A 19,253-nucleotide genomic window follows, 5' to 3' on the forward strand; every position below is an offset into this window, starting at 1 on the left:
TGATTTCATAATTACATTTTTCATTTCGCTAATCAGCATATCCTTTTTGCGAAGTTTACGCCATTAGTGAAACTTTATTTTTCTTCAAAATTAAATGCAATTTTTTTTCTTATAGTGTTTTTAGTTCCTATTCCTTCCGTTCTTGAAAATAATTTTTTTTAGAATTTTTTTCCTATTCAACAAATATAAACTTTTATATTTTTAAAATACTTTAGAAAATCAAACTTTCGGAAACGGATATAATATTTTTCATGACAAAAGATTTCAATAAAAGTGAGAATCTTCTTCCTTTTTTCCTATATCAATGTGGACAATTATTCACACTTCATATTTGTTACATAGATTGCCATACATATACATATTTTAACACAAAACTAGTAGATTTTCTATATTTTAGTAGCATTTTTTTCTAACTATGGTATCTTTCATTACATGATTTTTTTTTTTTTTTTTTCTTTCATTACATGATTGCCTCTCCAAACTATATATTAACCAAAAGAAAAGGAGATTAGGTTTTACGTGCGCACTAATCTTGAAACAAGATGTTCTTAGATTATGGAGTTACTAAGTAGTTGTTTCAATCCGATCTTTACTAGCTATTTGAGGAGTGATCAATGCTTTTCTCCTGGAGCATGTTAATGTCTACTATATGCTTTGACTGTATGAAGTAATTGACTTTCTTGTCTCTATATTCCCTGAATCAAATTCATTACAATATTTGATTAGCTTGGCCTTGGGTTATAAGAAGACGACCTCAATCTCGAATGATTACACCCAAACTAAAATATAGCAAATAGTGGCAAAAGTGTATGCTACGATCCAAGTTGTAAGCTCAAATAGTGGTTTACATAATGACCAATTGAAAATTGCACACATTGTAACAGCAGTAGAAGAACAAACATTCATCAGTTCTCACCTAGACAGAGCACACTACAAACAAACGAACTAAATGATCTTGTTCCTAGCATCTTCAAGCTTCTTGAGAATCTCAGCAGGTGTTCTATCCAACTCATCTGCTATTTTCCTCTGCAAATCTATTGGAAGCGTTGGAAACTGCTCGCAGAGATCTCCATCTATCACATCCTGTTTTGAAAAAAAAAAGTAGCAGATGCAGCAAAAAACAAAAATGTCATTAAACAAAATCAAGAGAGCTTACGATATGCTTAGGAGAACAATGAGGTTTATTTTATACTGACCTTGACTGGAAAATAGGCAGATCTGTAAGCCATATGGTCTCTCCCACAGAGAGGAGGATACTCCTGCCTCATGTGCATCTCCAGATGAGAGAAGAAATCAACATCATCACGGGATGTGAATGCATGCAGTGCTCCGATGCTACCCATCACTGTCCCATACATGATTGATTCTGATCCACCTGGGATCATCGAAGCTTTCTGCAAGCACGTCACAACGTCCCCGACGTGGAACTGCACAATCTCGTCCACTTTGTTCGGTGCTCCGTTAAGCTTTCCTTGCTCCCACTTGATCTTCCCGCCTGTCGGGTCTTCTTCAATCTCCTCCGACACATCCTGAGGCAGCCTCACAAAGTAGATATTCCCAAACTTGTCTGCACCTGCCATGGTGTCGAAATCCACATGGTGCGATGCTGTCAGCCATCTCGGCACGCAGTCATCGGCAAATATGTATAACTGATTCTCATCGCGCCTGTACTTGCAGTAATGGAATGACTGCAGCAAATACACACAAAAAAAATAAAAGAAAGGCACTTATGGTTAAGTCAACAACGTCAAGTATACTACTTCAAGAACCAAAAATGAAAAGGGAAAAGGAAGCACTGACCTCTTGAATGTCACCAACGTAAATACGGTCACGGTAAGTTTGGATAGAGATAATGGTGTTTGGGAAGAGCTTGTTTTCACATTTCCTAAGCAGTCTCTTTTTCCCCAAGTCATACAACCTAAGCACAGGTCCGATTCCTGCCAGCAGTCTTCCCTGGAACTGGCATAATGCAAGAGGAACACCTTCTACTTGAGTCTTATGAAGCAGCTCAAGTTTTCTCCCTTCCTCCACAAACCTATAAATATGTATGAACCCAGCCACTAGTCTCTTCTTGGGCCAGAACTGCATCCCTTTGACTGTGCCAACAGCCAGCAAAGTACCATACTCTTTATCGTGGAAATTCACCGTGCAGACACTGTAAGCAGCTTCGTTGTCTTGAAGTTCCAGTAGACAAGTTGTATCAGCTGTCTTAGGGTCAACAACTCTGATGCAAGAGACCCACTTTTCTGACTCGGCTTTGGGATAACCATACTGCTCATCACAGAGTGGGTCTTCCTTATCCTCATCGTCCCCACCATTCTCCATCTGATCTGCACTGCCATTACCATTTTCTCCTGCTCCACCGGCCTGGAAGCATTCCTTTCTTGCCGCTTCACGCTCTTCTGCGGTAAATGCTCCTTGGTCACTCTCAACGATAACCAACAGCTTCTTCTTGGGATGTACAACAAACTTTCTAGGCGTGTACCTCAGAGGAACCATGGTTTCGTTGAACGTTTCCCCAAGACGATCAAACATGAAAATTCTTAGAGCATCCCCGGCAACAGAGACAACACCTTCAGCACACTGATCAGATGAAAAGGGGGCAGCAAATTCCAAAGTCTCGTACGAGAGAGGCGTCAAGTGGAAGTGACCCCGATGTATATAACCAAGCCAAGGTCGACTAGACAAACACAGCATCGCAGACCGACCTCTCACAGAAATGGCGAATAACTTGGGTGGCTTCAGCCCCAAGAACCGAGAACGAGAATCAGAAAGCTGACCAGTCACCATATCAACCACTGTTCTGAACAAAACACCGTTCTGCAGACCAGAGTTAAGGAAGAGGCTAGCCGGGTGATCAGCACCATCATCCCCACCAATTGATGCTTGAACTTCGAGGAACAGCAAAGACTCTGGAGCGGAAGAGACACTCTGCACGCTGAGAATCTGCAGACAGTCATCTGGGTCAAGAGACAGAATACGCACTGTGTTATCATAGGATCCCACAGCAAGGAAGCGGGATCTTTGTCTTCCTTCAGGAACAGGCGCAATGTCCAGGCAGGCCACATCTCCAGACATTTCATGTTTCTCCACCTCCATCAGCTGACCAGTCATATCTGCCTCAAAATAAATGAGCTCTCCACCACTCAACGCAATCACCACTTGAAGCCGGTTATAACCAACTTTGACAATCGACCTCTTGCCAGGAGTTCTCCATTCATTAATACGCCCATCTTCCCTTATGTGGCGGATACCATTGGGATGGACTTGCATGAGCGAATCATCACCAATCAGAGACACGGCCAGGGAAGGGGTGGTATCAAGAAACCCACTGTCGTTGACTTCTTCGACTGTTTCACCAATTGAAAGAACCAGGGTAGCATTGGTGAAGGAGACAACGATATACGCATCAAACTCATCACTCACATTCTTCTTCACCGTCCACACCGCACTTGGCTGACCCGGAAGCTGAGAGACGGCCATCTCGCTGATGGCTAAACCAGGCCTCAGTATCCTCAGAGAAGATCGCGGACCCCGTCCACAGAGTGAAAAGATCTGAGGGGTTTCTTCCTCAAAAAGGTTAAGGACCTTCATGTCCATGAGCGGCATCAGACTCTCGACTTGGTCAATCCTAACAAGGTTCTTAAGTCTCCTCGGCTGAAAAAACACAGGTTGAAACCCATCTTCAGTCTCCATCAGATTAGAGGAAGAAGACTCCACGTCGGGCTCATCCCCTATCGCCTGAAACTGGTACAAACCATGGTTCCCAAACTCCGAAGCAGCGAAAAGAAACCCCAGCTTCAACACACATATGGACGCAGCGACAGGAATAGTGTCGAAATACTTGATCTTCAACTCAGACACATGATCCCCATCATGATCCAAAGTCGCCTTGAAAACATCACCATACTCGGTCTGGAGAAGGAAGAAGAAAGTCGTCTTCTGCTTGTGCATAGCAGCAGAAACCACCAACACCCCTCTCTCCGCAGGCAAATCAGCTCTCCTCGGAATCACAGCCCTCACATCCGGATGACCCTGGTTCTTATAAATAACGAAATTCTCAGCACAAACCAAAACCCCACTCGGCCCATCAGCTCCTCCAGGAACAGTCACAAGCATATTCGCACCATTATCAACAGGCTCAGACCACTTCCTAGAAACATGGTTCAACCCCAAATCAAGCTCATAGAAAGTCAAATGCTTCTGAGCCTCACTAGACGCCTGCCCCGTCGGATCCTGATCCGCCTCAGAGTAATCAAGCTCAACAGCTGCAAACACAGGATTATCAAACCCACAGTCCACACCACAAACCGAGTAACAAATCGTATGAGACTTATGAGCCTCCAAGGGAGACGAAATAGTCAACCTAGCAGCTGTATCCCTATTCAACACATACACAAGCTTCTGCTTCTCACAAGCTCCAACCATCACAGCCCTCCCCTTGGGATCAACCGCCAAGTACTGCCCAGGGACAATCCTCCTACACCCCGACTTCCCAAACGTCTCCTGATGAACCTTATCGAAAACGTTCTTCTCCTTGTTGTACTCTAAGATCACTATCCTACCCGAATCCGACCCTACGACTATGTAATCCTTCTGGCCGCCGGTTAGCCTAAACTGAGCTAGGGATCTAATCGCGCCGAAGACTTCGACGGAGTGAATCGTCTGGATTTTACCGTTTTCGTCGGGGCGGAGGAGATCGAGGATCTTGCCGCGAGCGACGGCGATCTCCTGCGCCTTTCCGCCGGAGAAGTTGCCGTTGATCGCGCAGGTGATTCCCGTCGCCTGCTGGAGGGTTAAGCTGTAGAGATACATCTCGTGTCACCGTCTTCGATCCGAGCGCCGCCTTGGGGGTTGCCGTTAGGGTTTTCGTTTTCTTATCGTTGGCTTTGAGTTTTTAGTTCGCTGCTGCTTCTTCGGGAAAAGACTCTATCACTCTCTCTCTGTGTCTTTTACTTTAGAAGGTTTAATGGGCCTTTGTATTTAAGGCCCAATTAAACTTGAGATACGACGACCGACCCTATATATATTTTTAATCCCTTGGTTTGTTTTATTAGTCCGGTTTGGTGGTATGTAAATTGATTTGGTTATATAAAAACAGTTTGAAGTGCTTTTTGATAGGAAAAAAAAATTAGAATTTCATACCACTAATGTTGAGAATTTGTGAATATTTTTTAGCGTAAATGCTTAAACACTATTGAAAGATGCATTAGTCTTCTCTATTTTGTTACTTCTCGGACCAAAGTACCTCTTTTGTGTGTGTGTGTGTGTGTGGTTATTGGTTAATAACCAAAGACCTCTAGTTAAGATATGGTAGACTATAATGGTCAAGCCAAAGTTCTTTGAATCCATGATATTAGTTCTTATGATGTATAACAAACTAAAGGAAAGTAAGTAAGTGAACCAGCTTAGACTTGTTGTACAGTACATGTTTATGTCATCATATAATTTGAGTCATAAAGATACATATAAGATCACCTAACATGTCTTTTCAGACTTTGTAACATTCATATATCATGAGATGAGATCTCAGTGTTGTCATGTTCCTCCTTGTGATTACAAAATGTTTATATGTTTGGAACCAAAATGAGTTTGGTAAATTCTGTCAAGACTTGGAATTAATACAAACTGAATATGATTCTAAACAGGAATGTGCACTGCTATTCATTTAGCAAAGAACCATAGAAACAAACTTAAAAGCTTTGACAAATAAGATAATGAGATATCTTCTAATTGTATGTGTTTTAAAAGTAGCTGCAACACAAACAATTGATCTCAGAAGGTGGTGACCTAATGGAGGATGGATGGTTCACAAAATGAGAAGAAAGACAATGAAAATGAATGATAGAAAGAGGAGGAGAGAATGTACAAAACAGATAATGAGTTATTGAGATGAATGAAGCATCATCATTCATTCATTCATTCATCAGTATCAGTTTCTCCAGCTTCAACTTCTTGAGCCACCACCAAGTAATTGTTCTCATCCGGACCACATACCTTGTACCTGTCAAAGTATATAAAACACATTCATCATCTCAACTCACAGAAACAGAAAGTGATTGAGATTAATCAGAGAAGTAGAGACCTTTCGAGAACAGATTTGCCTTCCTTGTACTTTTGGCTCTTCTCAAAAGCAAACTCCTGAATTACAAACATACAAAAGGTTGATACCAAGAAACATTATAGACTACGAAAGATTTGGAAGTATTCTTATTTACATATCTCCATCCAAGATAAGAGCCGCATTTGACGCAGTAAATATCAACAACCGTGTGCATGCCGGTCATCATCATCCTATCTTCCTTCTCCCCAGCATACACATTCGCTCTGTTCTCACCAAATCCAAGGACTACTAGTTAACATGCATAAACCTATTCATATCAAGCTTTGGCCATTAAAAAAATATGGAAATAGAAAACTTACACCTTACGGAAGAGGTAAGCTTTCCCATGGCGAGATTGGAAAGACTGTAAACCAGAGCAAAAAAAAAAAAGATTTTGATAATGGAGAATAAAGATTCATAAAATTGGCATAGTCAAATACAATGCAAGCACCAATATCATTCTTCTCCACAATTAATTTAGTAGATCACATGATTTTACTTAATCATCAAATTAAAATGATCAGTGGTTTGAATATGAAGGATCAGAGAACAACACAGATCAAGATTTAGCAAGCAAATAAGCAGAGGGATACGTAGTAGAAAAGCCACCCAGAAAAAAATGAAAAGACCTTGGAGACTACATCAGAACAGAGAGCAATATTAGTGTTGCAGTGCCTACAACTGTATGACTTTCCTTCCAAATTCACCAAGAACAATCTCCCCATCCGATCAACTGTTTACTTTCTTTCTTTTTTTTTTCCTTCCAGGAATCTAATTAAGAAAAATCTACTTTTGGAGAAAAAGAACCAAACTCTATGTAATAAATCAAGGAGAGTGTGATAAGATGGGAGAGATCATTAATTACGGAACAACGCGTTAGGATTATCTGCCGAATTTGTTTGAAAGACAAAAAGAAAACTATAAAATGGAGAAAATGCTAACTGTTCTTTTACTTTCACGATAGCTATTTTTTTCTAATAAAAAAAAATGTTCGTCTTCTGCAGAAACGTGGACCTGACCAAGTCATGGCCTGTGAAAGTGTGAATACACGTAACTATTTTCTAAAAAGTGTATATATATACTCTGTTTCATATTGCTAGTTGCTACACTAGATTACACTAGATGATTGATGGAGTGTACGCGATTGCTTCTTATCCTTTATTGAGTTTTTTTTTTATCTGACACTGTTTTATTTTTCACTTTAAGATAATATAAAATAAAATATAGAATAGAAAATGTTACAACCCAACTATATATCTCACTTTTATTTATAGAATAATCTATTTTTTGTTTGTTCATTATGAAAAATAAATTAAGATTAGAACATTTTTATTCTATAATTTATTTTACTTCATGAAAAAAAAAATTTATTGGAAATGCTCTCAATAGTCATACGTATTGTCACAAATATTGTATTTGTTTAAACGCCATGGACCGTTTGTTTTCTTTTCCAATTACTCTAATAAATTAATAATTTAATTACATACATGCAAACCCACTGATTCATTAAGAGTCTTTAGAAAAGTTTTAACTAATCTCAGTTTCTAAACCGCCTCAAAGTTGGCGAAGAGCCGCCGTAGACCCACGCAACCGCATCATTCTGCATTAATCTGCAACGTTCTTTCTTACTGCCTCGTCCAAGTTAAATCTCGTCTCTCTTACTATCAGCTGCTCACCAGGAGACAGCAAAGAGCTCTTGAACTAGACGAAAACATTCTGACTACCTTCAAGGTTACGATCCAATCCGTTTAATCTCTCTTTGGTATTTTCAGTGTGTTATAGGTCTCATCGGGTTATATTTCAATTGTTTATTCGTTGGCTCTTGTGTAAGTTACGCATCTTATCTAAGCTGCATGATACAATATGTTAGATGGAATGGAATGTCTGAATGCATTATAAATAGTGAATATAGAGGAACCAGTAACGGCTTATCGATGGTTTGTTTTTTATTTCAAGATTTTTTGAACGTGGAGCGAACAATCTCTTTGTCTGATTACTTTCATTGGACGCAATAGCAGCTTCTCTCGCATCATATCACTTGTGTATCATCGCCACAAACACCCGGTATCATATATGCGGTCCTAATGGCACCACTTTTATATTGACTGGGATTTGTGACCTTGACAGTCAGTTTTCTCCTCTTTAACTTCAAGTCTACATGAGGATGAGAGACTTTGGGTTTTGGTGCTAAAAAAGGAATTGTATTTTGTTTGTTTTCAGGGATACTAAGTGGTGGGTATCCTTTGGGAAGCTTAGTAATGGTGATGGAAGATCCTAAAGCACCACTTCAGATGGATCTGTTAATTTACTTTCAATGTCTCAGGGGTTAACAACCAACCACTCCTTTATGCTAGTCCTTCAAAATATCCGAGAGGGTTTCTTGGTACTTTGCCGCATCCTGAATCATCCCAAGAGGATAAGGTGCTTCATTCTTGTCCCTACCACCTTTATGTTTGTTTTTTTATCTGGCATAACATGAAGGGCCTGTCACCAATATTTTTAGGGAGATAGGTTGAAGATTACTAGCCATTAACAGTCTTAGGTCTGAACAAAAAGTTTCCACAATAGCTAAAGAAAAAGCAGAAGTGTCGTTGGGTTACAAAAACTGAAATATATTTCATTTCACTTGTGTTAGTTATCATATTCATGAAACTTTGACCAAGAATAGATGCTAAGTACAAACTCAAAGTTCAACACTTTTCACGTGGTTATATAAAAGATGAGAGTTGAGTAGAGGGGGCAATGAATGAGATTATGGTTGATCTACATAAGTTCGGTGCTCCCTTTACCAACCAACCAACCAATTATATCAATGCTCATTAATCTCCCTTACCCCGTACTCTTTTTTATTTTCTTCCTTTATTTTTATCGACATTTCTTTCAAGAGAAAAGTCATAAACAACATATTTGTAGCATCTATTATATCAAAGTATTAATGAAATTATATGTTATTGAATATATAGTTTACAAACGAAGAAGAGAATGATAGGGATGCCTAAAATAGGAAATAACAGTAATGCCCGACATGATTTGCTGATGATATAAAGCAGGCTTTTGTTTTGTTTCGTTTATTTGTTTGTCTTTCTTTTATTGTATTTTTTCTGCTGTTAAAAAATAATAATAATAATAAATGAAATAGACGTTCGTTCGTGTATTTAATCCCCCAGAGAGTGAGCGAGATCGATACAGAGAGAGAAGGGGAGAAAGAAACGGTGAGTTTCAGCTGTTGTGAACAGAGGAAGAGGTAATGGTTGGACCGTCGCGGCCTCAGATCGTTCTTTTTGGATCATCCATCGTCCAGATGAGCTTTGGTCATGGTGGTTGGGGTGCTATTCTCTCCGAGGTCTATGCTCGCAAGGTACAATCTCTCTCGTTCACTCATTGTAACTTGCGGTTTTTTTGGTATCCATCCTTGGTTTGATTAGTATACATTAACTCGCTGGTTTGTATTTGTGTCTAATTACTGTTTGTTATTCCCCTAACAATAAATAAGTTTTTGGATTCGCATTCCGTTTTCTGAATTTAGGCATTGGTTCTTGGAAAAAAATCATTTAAGGTTATGGACGAGTCAGAACCCTAATGTTGTTTCTCTATTTGGATGTTTGGTTTCTTTCTATGGAAGTTAAATGTCCAAAAAATGAAAAACAAGCTTTACCGACATGAGTTTGCTTTGGTCCGTGAGGAATTACAAAAGAACATGCATTTAATGCAAAACACGTGACTCTTTTCTCTTCTGTGAACTAACGTGTATAGGCCGACATCATTCTGCGAGGATATTATGGATGGAACTCAACTCGTGCTTTGGAGGTTGTTGACAAAGTGTTCCCCAAGGTACTCTTCTTTTACTCTCTTGTTTGGTTCTTTCTTCTCTCCTGAGAAAATGTATAGATTCTTAGCTTCTGAATGCTAAGACCCTGCATCTGTTACCAGAGAGATGTCTCTTGTTTGTCTGGCTCGAGTTTTCTTGGTTGTCTGTTTTTCTCTTACAAAACTTTCCTGGGATTTGATAATTTTGTAGAAAAAATGAGCTTAGGTATTTAAAATAACTTGTAAGCGGATGCAGGATGCCGTTGTACAACCTTCTCTTGTAGTCGTCTATTTTGGAGGAAACGACTCAATGGGACCTCATCCTTCTGGTCTAGGACCTCACGTGCCACTAACTCAATACGTTGATAACATGAAGAAGATCGCTCTTCATCTTCAGGTTACTTACCTTACATATATATTACCCATTCTTGGTCTTTCTCTTGTCTATCAAGTTTAAAAAATCTTTTTAAAGTGGTATTAAGTTGTAATCGTCAATGTTTTTTTCATCAGAGTCTTTCAGACTCAACTCGTATCATATTTCTAAGTTGCCCTCCAGTGGACGAAGCCAAAGTTCGTCAAAACCAGAGGTAACTTCTCTGGACTTAGTTTTTTTTTTTTTGTCGGCTACCCATGTGAGTTAGATCAAGTGGTGGCAGACGAGCCGATTCTCCGAGGAACTTCCCTGGACTTAGTTAAATACAATGTTGTAGCAATATTTAAGCCTTTTATAGAAGATTATTGTTTAGGTCATGGACCGCTTGACCGATTTTGTTTCAAAAATCGTTTCGTTCAGACCTGATTTGCCAACTAGGTGTAGACCGATTTTTAGAACACTAGTTAATTCCGTGCTACTCTTTTTGTTGCTCCCACAAGCCCATACTTGAGCGAGGTAATCCGCACAAACGAGCTATGCAAGACATATTCAGACGCTTGTGTAGAGCTATGCAAAGAGCTCGACTTACAAGTAGTTGATCTCTTCTCTACTCTTCAGAAAGCAGATGACTGGGAAACCGTTTGCTTCACGTGAGTAATTCAAAATCCATAGCAAAATTTTTGAGCTCTGAAAAACATATATATATAGATCTTGAATGTTCAATCAAATGTCTTGTGACAGAGATGGGATTCATTTGTCAGCACAAGGAAGCAAGCTGGTGGCTGCAGAGATACTGAGAGTGGTTAAAGAAGCGGAGTGGAGACCGTCGCTTCACTGGAAATCGATGCCGACAGAGTTCTCAGAGGACTCTCCTTATGATCTTGTTGCAGCAGATGGCAAAACGACGTTGAACTCTTCGGAGTGGACGTACTTCTGGGAAGAACAATGGGAGTAAACATTACAACACACACAACAACAACTTACAAGTTACAAGAGCTTTATATAATATAGTGTTGTCTTGTCTTAGACTGTTTTACGAGTTTCTCTTCTGAAACGTTATTATTTACAATTTTTAGCAAAAAAAAAACGTTATTATTTACAAGTAATAAGTGTGTGTTTCGTAGTTTCTTGAATCTATCTAATTATTGAACCTTATTAGTTTCTTGAAATAAATAGTATTCTATTTACTTTATTATCTACATATCTTAAGTTTGATTTGTACAAAAGTTAGGTAAGATGAAAGTTGAAATCCATTACTTGGTCAAAGATAGTCTCGTCACTTGTACCATCTTTATCTATAAAAAGTGGGAGTAAACCATTTATATGATTGACAATTTGACATAATAATTTATATTTTTCTTGGACCACACATTACACATACGTTGCCCCCTAATCACGAGAGCTAATGTTTGGTTTAATCGACATAATAACAACTAGTAAAACTGTAAAAGAGTGCACAAGTAAAATGAGGAAAATTCAAAGAAAAACCATAAAAAATATTAGAAAACCAAATTAAAAAGGAAAAAATAATATACTATTATATTTCTAGATAATATAGTAGTTATACAGATTAGTTTGGGCCTAAGCTTATGAAAACCCGGCCCAATAAGGGCAACCAAACTCTCCAAATAAAATAAAGAAAAACTTTTTTTTTTCTCTCTCTCTCTTGTGTTTCTTCTTCTTCTCCAATCTCCTTCCAAAGTCCCTCTCTCTCTCTCTCTCTCTCTCTCTCTCTCCCATCTTGTCTTTTCTCTCTCCATGTCCGAACGCATCCTGTCTCAAAAACCATTGATACAAACCTCGATCTTTCTCCACTAGCAACTGATCTACACGTCTACACATTAAAAATAAAACTCTTATCTCTCTGTACAGCCATGGCCGCCGCCGTCTCCTCTAACCCTCGCACCGTCGAAGAGATCTTCAAAGACTTCACCTCTCGCCGCGCCGCTCTTCTTCGCGCTCTAACCAAAGGTCAACCAAAACCCATCTCTAAAGTTCCAACCTTTCTTCCTATTAATGCCTAACTTAATCCGATTTTTTTCTTTTTTTTTTCAGATGTTGATGATTTTTACTCTCAATGCGATCCGGGTAAGTCCGGTTTAGCGTTCCGGTTAAGAAAGTTTTCGCCTTTTATAAATTGAGATTTGTTTTTTTTTTTGGTTTGGTGTGTAGAGAAGGAGAATTTGTGTTTGTATGGACATCCGAATGAGTCGTGGGAAGTGAATCTACCGGCGGAGGAAGTTCCTCCGGAGCTACCTGAGCCTGCGCTTGGTATCAATTTCGCTAGGGATGGTATGCAGAGGAAAGATTGGCTCTCGCTTGTTGCTGTTCATAGTGATTGTTGGTTGCTCTCTGTTTCTTTCTACTTTGGTGCTCGCCTTAACCGCAACGAGAGGTGTGTGTGTATTCTCTTCTCTTAACCCTCTTACAATTTATTACAGTATTCTCAAGTCTTGTTTTTTTTTTGTTTACTTGGTTACAATGGGCTCTGGTCTTCTTCTTACATGAAACTGTATTTGTTTTCCTGTTATGTTTCTTGGCTCTTTTAAAGGATAAAGTGTACAGTGAAATTTTGAAGAAATGTTTTTAGACTTTTATGATAATCACTGAGCTTGTTTGGAAGAGAGATTGATTGCCTTTGGTTGCTGTAATTTACCCCTTTGATGTGTGTGGATTTTTTTTCATAGGCCATGTTTTGATGTGGGTTGACTTATATTTATGGACGTGTTGATTGTTGTCTTAACTTCATCATATTGTAATGACAAAACTTGAAACTTGATTTTTTGGTTGTTACCACTTGATTTTTCTTCCTTTTTCTTAAAAGTCAAGTATATACAATCTTATAACATGTTACTAACGATATTTTGTGAAGCATGCATGTTATGAATTTCACTGTTTCATTGTTACATCTGGAAAATCTTAGTAACTAGTAAGCCGGTGCATTGGAACCTTTAGAACTTTCCTGTAAAAAGGATATGTGAAAGCTGCATAATGACATTATATCACTGTTAAATTTATATACAAAACAATCTTATAGTTGTTACTATTTTTTCATTGTTCTTCTTCAAGAGAGAAGTTGTTTTTGGCATTTAGATGGCTACCGGTTTTAGATTTTATGAAAATAGACTTTGTTTTACATCACCAAGTAGTTCCATTATACATGAACAGATCTCTAAAGTGATGGTCTCTCTATCATTTCATCCCTCGGTTGTATTTTCAGTAGACTAGTCAGAAGAAGGTTGTAGACTTTATTCCCGAGGATGAATAATGTTAACTTAGATAGTTAGAAACTTATCATGTTGGATAAACATCACACAGATTCACCATTGGTGTACTGATTATGAAGATTGTATCTCTATGTCCATGTCCATAAACTTATAGTTTGAATTTGCAGGAAGCGGCTATTCAGTCTGATCAACGATCTCCCAACTCTCTTTGATGTAGTGACTGGTAGGAAACCCATCAAAGACATTAAGCCAAGCTCAGATTCGGGAAGCAAATCTAGAAACGGTGGCACTAAGGTAGTACATTGAAAAAGTGATATTCCCTTTCCTTTTTTTTTTATTTGTACATTTTTCGGTAACCAAAAACGGGGTTTGTTGCAGAGATCAATAGAAGGGCAGCCAAAGAGCACAACACCAAAACTGATGGAAGAGAGGTACGAAGAGGAGGAGGATGAAGAGGAAGAAGACGAGCATGGAGACACTCTCTGCGGAAGCTGCGGAGGCAATTACACACAAGATGAGTTCTGGATTGGCTGTGATGTCTGTGAACGTTGGTACCATGGAAAATGCGTGAAGATCACTCCCGCCAAAGCAGACAGCATCAAGCAGTATAAATGCCCTCCTTGCTGTGCAAAGAAAGGAGGAAGACAGTGATCATCACCATCTCCCTGAGACTCTGGTTCTCATGTCTTAATCAACCTTCCTTCTATCTTCTGTTTTTTTAACCTTTTTAATTTTAAAGCATACAAAACTCTCTCTTTGGATCTCCATAAAAGGAATCCAAGAAGTTGAGAGAGTGTAGCAAACTGTTTTAAGTATTATTATTCAGATCAAGAAAACTGGTTTGTTCCATCAAATGTGTCAGCCGGGGATTTGTATATGTAGTTGAATCTTAAGCATTGAACTGCATTTTGCACTCTATGTTTAATCTTTCTTTTTGTCTGATAGCTCTTCCATCTATGTTAAGATTTTTGTTTTCATAATTTTTAAGGAGATTATCTTCTGAAGTTATGTGAGATGCCAAAGCAGATTTTGATTGTAGAGAGCCATTGCAGGTCAATGAGATGACTAAACATATTAGGTTTGTACAATCGGAAGTATAGATAGTGACCATCAATTTTACCGGGCCCAGATTTGCCCAATGGGTACAATCTGCTCATTGCAAATGGTTTTACCTTATCTAGTTCACATATGGTTAAAACACACACACACAAAAACTAGTGAAATAGTAATGTATCTATGTCAGAGTGGTTTTGCAGTTTTTTTTGGTATGTGTTTGAAATAGCAACAGCATATATAATAATAGTTAAAGAGAATCTAAGAAAGAATGGTAAGAGATTACAGCCTACTTTGTGATTGCTAACCATACTCTCGAAACACCCTTTACCGCAACAGTAACATGTTACCAATCACAAAGCTGCACTATGTTTAGATCATTCATTAGATTAATCTTTACCGCAACAGTAACATGTTACCAAGTTTCGAATCTTATCTCTTAAAATCAAATATGTTGTTTACAAGTTGACCAAAGCAAGTTGTATTCACAGTGTTATATGAATAACATCTTTCAACCATTACACTAAAATTTTGTTTGAGTAAAAATTTAGTTCGAGTACAAAATGTTAACAAAATTTTTAAATCATTGATTAATAGTAAAAACTATGATTGGATTCTAAAGCCGGTGAAAATCATCAATCTGATCAACCCTGCTATTAGTTTGTCGTCCAGTCTTCTTCTTATACCATTTAGTTATATTATAAAGAACTTAAACCGGATCTAACAAGATTTTACAAAATGGTCAACACGAATTATCCGTTACATACATACATAAAATAATCTATGTACCAGATACTAGATATTTATTGCGTTTCACATGTCCATCATTTGGTATGTAATGCTAATTTTTAATGAAACATATTGTCTGGTAGATTAGTTGCTTAATCAATACATGAAAAACTATTTTCAATTAGCTCCATTATTGGTGTTACTAATAGTAGAGAAAACATGATTACCGATTAGAATGCTTCAACAATCACGGAATCAGCCTAACATCATGTGATACAGTGATAGTGAGGTTTAACAATTATATTAGTTATCTAATTTTATACTGTCGGTCAAATCTTTCGAATTTAGCAATACATTTGTCATTTTGGATAAGTAATTTTTGGCCAATCAAATATAACCCTCAGCACTACATGTGGATTAGGTAATTGTTGTTGGAAAGATAGAAGATATCAACTTTAGGACAATGATAAACGATAAAAAAAAAAGAAACCTCCATTATGTTGAGTTTATATTATAATACAATATAAAACTGTAAACATATAGGACCATAGAATATATAAATTGCATGAATAATAAACTACAATAGATTATTTTCGGTATATTGATTCATTTTGATATCCAGTATATTGTGTTCGTTGATCAGTAGAATCTTCTGGTTTCTTTTTGATATCCCATTACTTCGATTTCCTCACCAAATAACCTATTCATATAATATACACATTGCTCAAAAAGATTAATGTATATACATTGCTTAACTGAAGAATAATATGTAGGCACTAGTAGTTGAGTTGCATAAGCAAGGAAACTTACATTTCGTTCTCTTTTGTCAGACATATTTGAAGTAGATATCAATTATCAAGAGGAGATATATGAGACTCCACGTAGGATTTGCCACGAGGACCTTGAGTTCGAATGAAGAGTCTATACTCATCGAAGGACATGGGAGGATATAAAGGAGGATTAGTAGATGTGACAAGTTGTTGCAGTGGTTGGATAGGAATGTCACTCTTGGGGTTATAGAAGAATGCAAGTGACACCCTTTCTTTCTGTGAATTCACTATCACTCGATGCTCCGAACTCTTGTATATGGAATTGCTTAGTATCTGCCATTTTTACAAACATAATTTTTTTTCTTTAGTATAGCTACATAAACATGTATGCTTTAGAAAATTGCCTGAAGTTGAAACTGATTGTCATATTAGTGATTTTTTAAGACATGTCTAAAACGTGGGACAATAACTAGAATCATCTTTCACCCACTGCCATATATATCATAAAATTTATTATTTTGTCAACATTTTATTCAAATTTTATATATATCATAAGTATATATGTTGCAGTTAGTAAAATAACTGGAAATAGATTAATTACAAAAAAAACGAAGAAGAAAACTTAGACCTTACGCAATTAAAATTTAGAAACAAAAACGTAAAACGAAAATAGGGTTACCTGAATTTGATCACCGAGATTGACGATAAAAGCATGAGGGTGAGAATTGACGGTGATCCACGTGTCACCGTAACGGACTTGAAGGCCGACAACTTTATCGTCTGGCAAGAGGATGGTAATGCCGCCGGGATCAGAATGAGGGGAGAGGCCAAGGGCAAGCTCTGGTCGAGGGCATTTCGGGTAATAATTAACCCTCATACATGCACCTACGGCTTCTCCACCAAATGCCTCTTTAAGTTGTTCTTCTTTTAATCCCAAGTTTGACGATAAAATCCTCGTAAGTCTCTCGCCTAGCTTCACTAGTTCCTCACCGTACTCATCCATCACTTCTCTATATCAATATATACATTTATATTAAGTGAGAATTTTTTATTTTTTTTTGAATGACAAGAAGAGAGTAAGGACAAGAAAACATAATTAGGTTACTTATTTAGGATTATTTATTTTTAAGATCTCTTTTTACATTAAAAGGTTTGCCTTTCCTTAGAAGATAAGTTACTCTTAAATGAATAAAATGTGACTGAAATACTGCAACTATTTGCAATAAACAGAAAACAGTGACAATTGATCACAAAATCAAATACGATTTCTTATGTTCATCCACGTAATCGCCAATCATCATATTTAACAACACATGTATAGTTTTCTTGAAGTTTTGATTAATTTATATAACATTTAATATTTTAAAAGACCACAATCATAAATTCATAATGATAGTCTTCTTTTATTATGCAAAAAAAAATACCAACTAGTTTTGACCACCCTATACCATTTTCAAAACTTTGCTATAAATGATCCGTTTTAAATAATAAACTAAGTTTAAGGATCAACTAACTTAGCTACAATTTCTCAAATTTCATACCGAACACCAAGTTAGTTAATTATATAGACAACCCACAAAAAAGATGGGAGACTTAATGTAATACCTAATGTTGGAAGGTATAGAAGGCCATTTGTTGAGGTCCTTCAAGACGAGAGGCAGATAATGGAGAAAGTAATAATCATTCCAATCAAGAATAGCTCCTTTTTCCACACCCAATCTGCTGCCGTATCCTTCATAGGTACTTGGGGAGTTTGAGTAAACTTCTTTCGCCTCGACAGGCAAATTGAAGAAGCTTCTCCAAGCTTCTCTAGCCTCTTCCATCAGCTCTGGCCTCACCCCGTGGTTGATCACCTGAAAATAGGACCATGCATGCGTATAAACCGAAACAAAATAAGTCAGTATATTCTTACACTCAAAACTGAATTTTGCTGCAATAAATATGAAAATTCATGAACAATTTAGTTAAAAATTCGCATTAAACAAAATTACTTACATAAAGAATATTTATTAATTTGAACTAAAATTATTGATTATTTATATTAATATATCAAATTTAACGGAGAAACAAAAAAAATGTAAAATCAAGTTCAATCAAAAGTATTGTTTTAACTCGAGGAAAACCAATAAATCAAAAAGAAAGCCAACTGAACCGAACCGAAACATCAAAGGCCATTTTTACCTGGAAGAAACCAAACTCACGGCATGCCTCCGACATCCTCTCCCTCTCCTCTTTGTTGCCGGAGAAGAGGCTGTTTAGGTCTACGACTGGGATATTGATGGCGGCAGTTTTAGGTTGGTGGTTGATGATGATAGTTTGATCCGGGCGTTCAGACGGCGGCTTAATGTAACGGTCGGGGACGGTAGCAAGGTTGCTCTCGGCTAGGGACTGCACTCGGACGGTTGGTTCTGGCCACTTTTCTCCGAGGCCTTTCTTGGTATTTTCTTGGTCGCTTATAGTGTTGAGGCCGTTCTCGTCCGTGGTATCTTCCTTGATCATATTCTCGTTTTGGTGGTTCATGTTTTCTGTTTAGGCTTATTGATCTTGCTCTAGTTCTTCTAATATTGTTTATGAGAAGTATTGAAAGTAGTGTTATCTATATATAGGGTGATTATATGGTTAGAGACAAAGAAAGAGAAAGCCATAAGGAGAAGGAAACGTGATTAACAAATATATAATAAAAAAATATTTGGAATTTTTTGCATGTGGTTTTATTAATTAGCCATGTTAGCTATCTTTCTTTGTAGAAAGTAACAGATGAAACCGTAACCGATTAGGGAAAACCGAAATCATAGCCGACGAGAGAATCCATAGTCTGGCACATAGGATTGCGGCCATATGTGTTTCTTCATTTATAAAACGTGTTTAACATGCTATTAAATGTTGTCTAATAGGTATAGAAAGATTGAAAATGATGTAGAACGATTCCAACTAATATATACATCCACATTGTTTGTTTGGAGTTCTTTGTATGTTACTGTTTGTGAAACTTGTAGATATTTTACCATTAAAAACCAGCTGTTGTTTACAATAGTTTCTTTCAACTTCTCTTAATGTAAACTAAGATCAGTTTATTAACTGTATTGTATGAGAATGTTGGCATGAACCTCGAAATATTTAGTGACTTGACAGTCTTTATAAAACTGAAAAGGGGAGATATTCAATTCATAATTTTAGTACAATCCAATCAA

At 37.4% G+C, this 19,253-nt stretch overlaps 5 protein-coding genes across 5 annotated transcripts; 2 read left to right on the forward strand and 3 right to left on the reverse strand.

Annotated features, from left to right (window-relative positions):
* Positions 1-794: 794 nt before the first annotated feature.
* Positions 795-4,936, reverse strand: LOC106352352 (spliceosome-associated protein 130 A). The gene is made up of 3 exons (XM_013792002.3): positions 1,801-4,936; positions 1,197-1,688; positions 795-1,083 (listed from the first exon to the last, which is right to left on the reverse strand). The coding sequence occupies exons 1-3, from the start codon at positions 4,813-4,815 to the stop codon at positions 946-948; spliced, it is 3,645 nt and encodes a 1,214-aa protein (XP_013647456.1). The 5' UTR covers positions 4,816-4,936; the 3' UTR covers positions 795-945.
* Positions 4,937-5,618: 682 nt separating this feature from the next.
* On the reverse strand, positions 5,619-7,171 carry LOC106381711 (protein yippee-like At3g11230). The gene is made up of 5 exons (XM_013821647.3): positions 6,733-7,171; positions 6,424-6,467; positions 6,219-6,327; positions 6,086-6,141; positions 5,619-6,004 (listed from the first exon to the last, which is right to left on the reverse strand). Exons 1-5 carry the CDS (start codon positions 6,826-6,828, stop codon positions 5,920-5,922), a joined length of 390 nt encoding a protein of 129 aa, XP_013677101.1. The 5' UTR covers positions 6,829-7,171; the 3' UTR covers positions 5,619-5,919.
* A 1,947-nt stretch (positions 7,172-9,118) lies between these two features.
* Positions 9,119-11,406, forward strand: LOC106352362 (GDSL esterase/lipase CPRD49). The gene is made up of 6 exons (XM_013792009.3): positions 9,119-9,461; positions 9,857-9,934; positions 10,167-10,307; positions 10,421-10,497; positions 10,784-10,933; positions 11,025-11,406. Exons 1-6 carry the CDS (start codon positions 9,351-9,353, stop codon positions 11,236-11,238), a joined length of 771 nt encoding a protein of 256 aa, XP_013647463.1. The 5' UTR covers positions 9,119-9,350; the 3' UTR covers positions 11,239-11,406.
* A 540-nt stretch (positions 11,407-11,946) lies between these two features.
* LOC106352374 (PHD finger protein ALFIN-LIKE 2) lies at positions 11,947-14,454 on the forward strand. Its single transcript, XM_013792018.3, has 5 exons — positions 11,947-12,254; positions 12,339-12,371; positions 12,456-12,678; positions 13,678-13,804; positions 13,889-14,454. Exons 1-5 carry the CDS (start codon positions 12,158-12,160, stop codon positions 14,159-14,161), a joined length of 753 nt encoding a protein of 250 aa, XP_013647472.2. The 5' UTR covers positions 11,947-12,157; the 3' UTR covers positions 14,162-14,454.
* A 1,318-nt stretch (positions 14,455-15,772) lies between these two features.
* Positions 15,773-18,637, reverse strand: LOC106381718 (jasmonate-induced oxygenase 1-like). Its single transcript, XM_013821659.3, has 5 exons — positions 18,244-18,637; positions 17,668-17,915; positions 16,742-17,072; positions 16,103-16,395; positions 15,773-15,992 (listed from the first exon to the last, which is right to left on the reverse strand). The coding sequence occupies exons 1-4, from the start codon at positions 18,580-18,582 to the stop codon at positions 16,141-16,143; spliced, it is 1,173 nt and encodes a 390-aa protein (XP_013677113.2). The 5' UTR covers positions 18,583-18,637; the 3' UTR covers positions 15,773-15,992; positions 16,103-16,140.
* Between the last annotated feature and the right edge of the window lie 616 nt (positions 18,638-19,253).

Source organism: Brassica napus, chromosome A1 (assembly GCF_020379485.1).
Source record: "Brassica napus cultivar Da-Ae chromosome A1, Da-Ae, whole genome shotgun sequence".
NCBI lineage: Eukaryota > Viridiplantae > Streptophyta > Magnoliopsida > Brassicales > Brassicaceae > Brassica > Brassica napus.

Bases quoted from the DNA above. Each gene is read 5' to 3' on its own strand.
- LOC106352352 (XM_013792002.3), bottom strand. From the start codon at position 4,815: ATGTATCTCTACAGCTTAACCCTCCAGCAGGCGACGGGAATCACCTGC. The intron at 1,689-1,800 runs GTCAGTGCTTCC...TATTTGCTGCAG, and splicing joins ACGTTGGTGACATTCAAGAG to TCATTCCATTACTGCAAGTA. The intron at 1,084-1,196 runs GTCAGTATAAAA...TTTTCAAAACAG, and splicing joins CTGCCTATTTTCCAGTCAAG to GATGTGATAGATGGAGATCT.
- LOC106352362 (XM_013792009.3), top strand. From the start codon at position 9,351: ATGGTTGGACCGTCGCGGCCTCAGATCGTTCTTTTTGGATCATCCATC. The intron at 9,935-10,166 runs GTACTCTTCTTT...AAGCGGATGCAG, and splicing joins TTGACAAAGTGTTCCCCAAG to GATGCCGTTGTACAACCTTC. The intron at 10,934-11,024 runs GTGAGTAATTCA...GTCTTGTGACAG, and splicing joins TGGGAAACCGTTTGCTTCAC to AGATGGGATTCATTTGTCAG.
- LOC106381718 (XM_013821659.3), bottom strand. From the start codon at position 18,582: ATGAACCACCAAAACGAGAATATGATCAAGGAAGATACCACGGACGAG. The intron at 17,073-17,667 runs GTATTACATTAA...ATATTGATATAG, and splicing joins TCTATACCTTCCAACATTAG to AGAAGTGATGGATGAGTACG. The intron at 16,396-16,741 runs GTAACCCTATTT...TAAAAATGGCAG, and splicing joins ATCTCGGTGATCAAATTCAG to ATACTAAGCAATTCCATATA.
- LOC106381711 (XM_013821647.3), bottom strand. From the start codon at position 6,828: ATGGGGAGATTGTTCTTGGTGAATTTGGAAGGAAAGTCATACAGTTGT. The intron at 6,142-6,218 runs GTAAATAAGAAT...TTTGTAATTCAG, and splicing joins CTTATCTTGGATGGAGATAT to GAGTTTGCTTTTGAGAAGAG. The intron at 6,005-6,085 runs GTCTCTACTTCT...ATACTTTGACAG, and splicing joins GGCAAATCTGTTCTCGAAAG to GTACAAGGTATGTGGTCCGG.
- LOC106352374 (XM_013792018.3), top strand. From the start codon at position 12,158: ATGGCCGCCGCCGTCTCCTCTAACCCTCGCACCGTCGAAGAGATCTTC. The intron at 12,372-12,455 runs GTAAGTCCGGTT...TTTGGTGTGTAG, and splicing joins TTACTCTCAATGCGATCCGG to AGAAGGAGAATTTGTGTTTG. The intron at 13,805-13,888 runs GTAGTACATTGA...GGTTTGTTGCAG, and splicing joins CTAGAAACGGTGGCACTAAG to AGATCAATAGAAGGGCAGCC.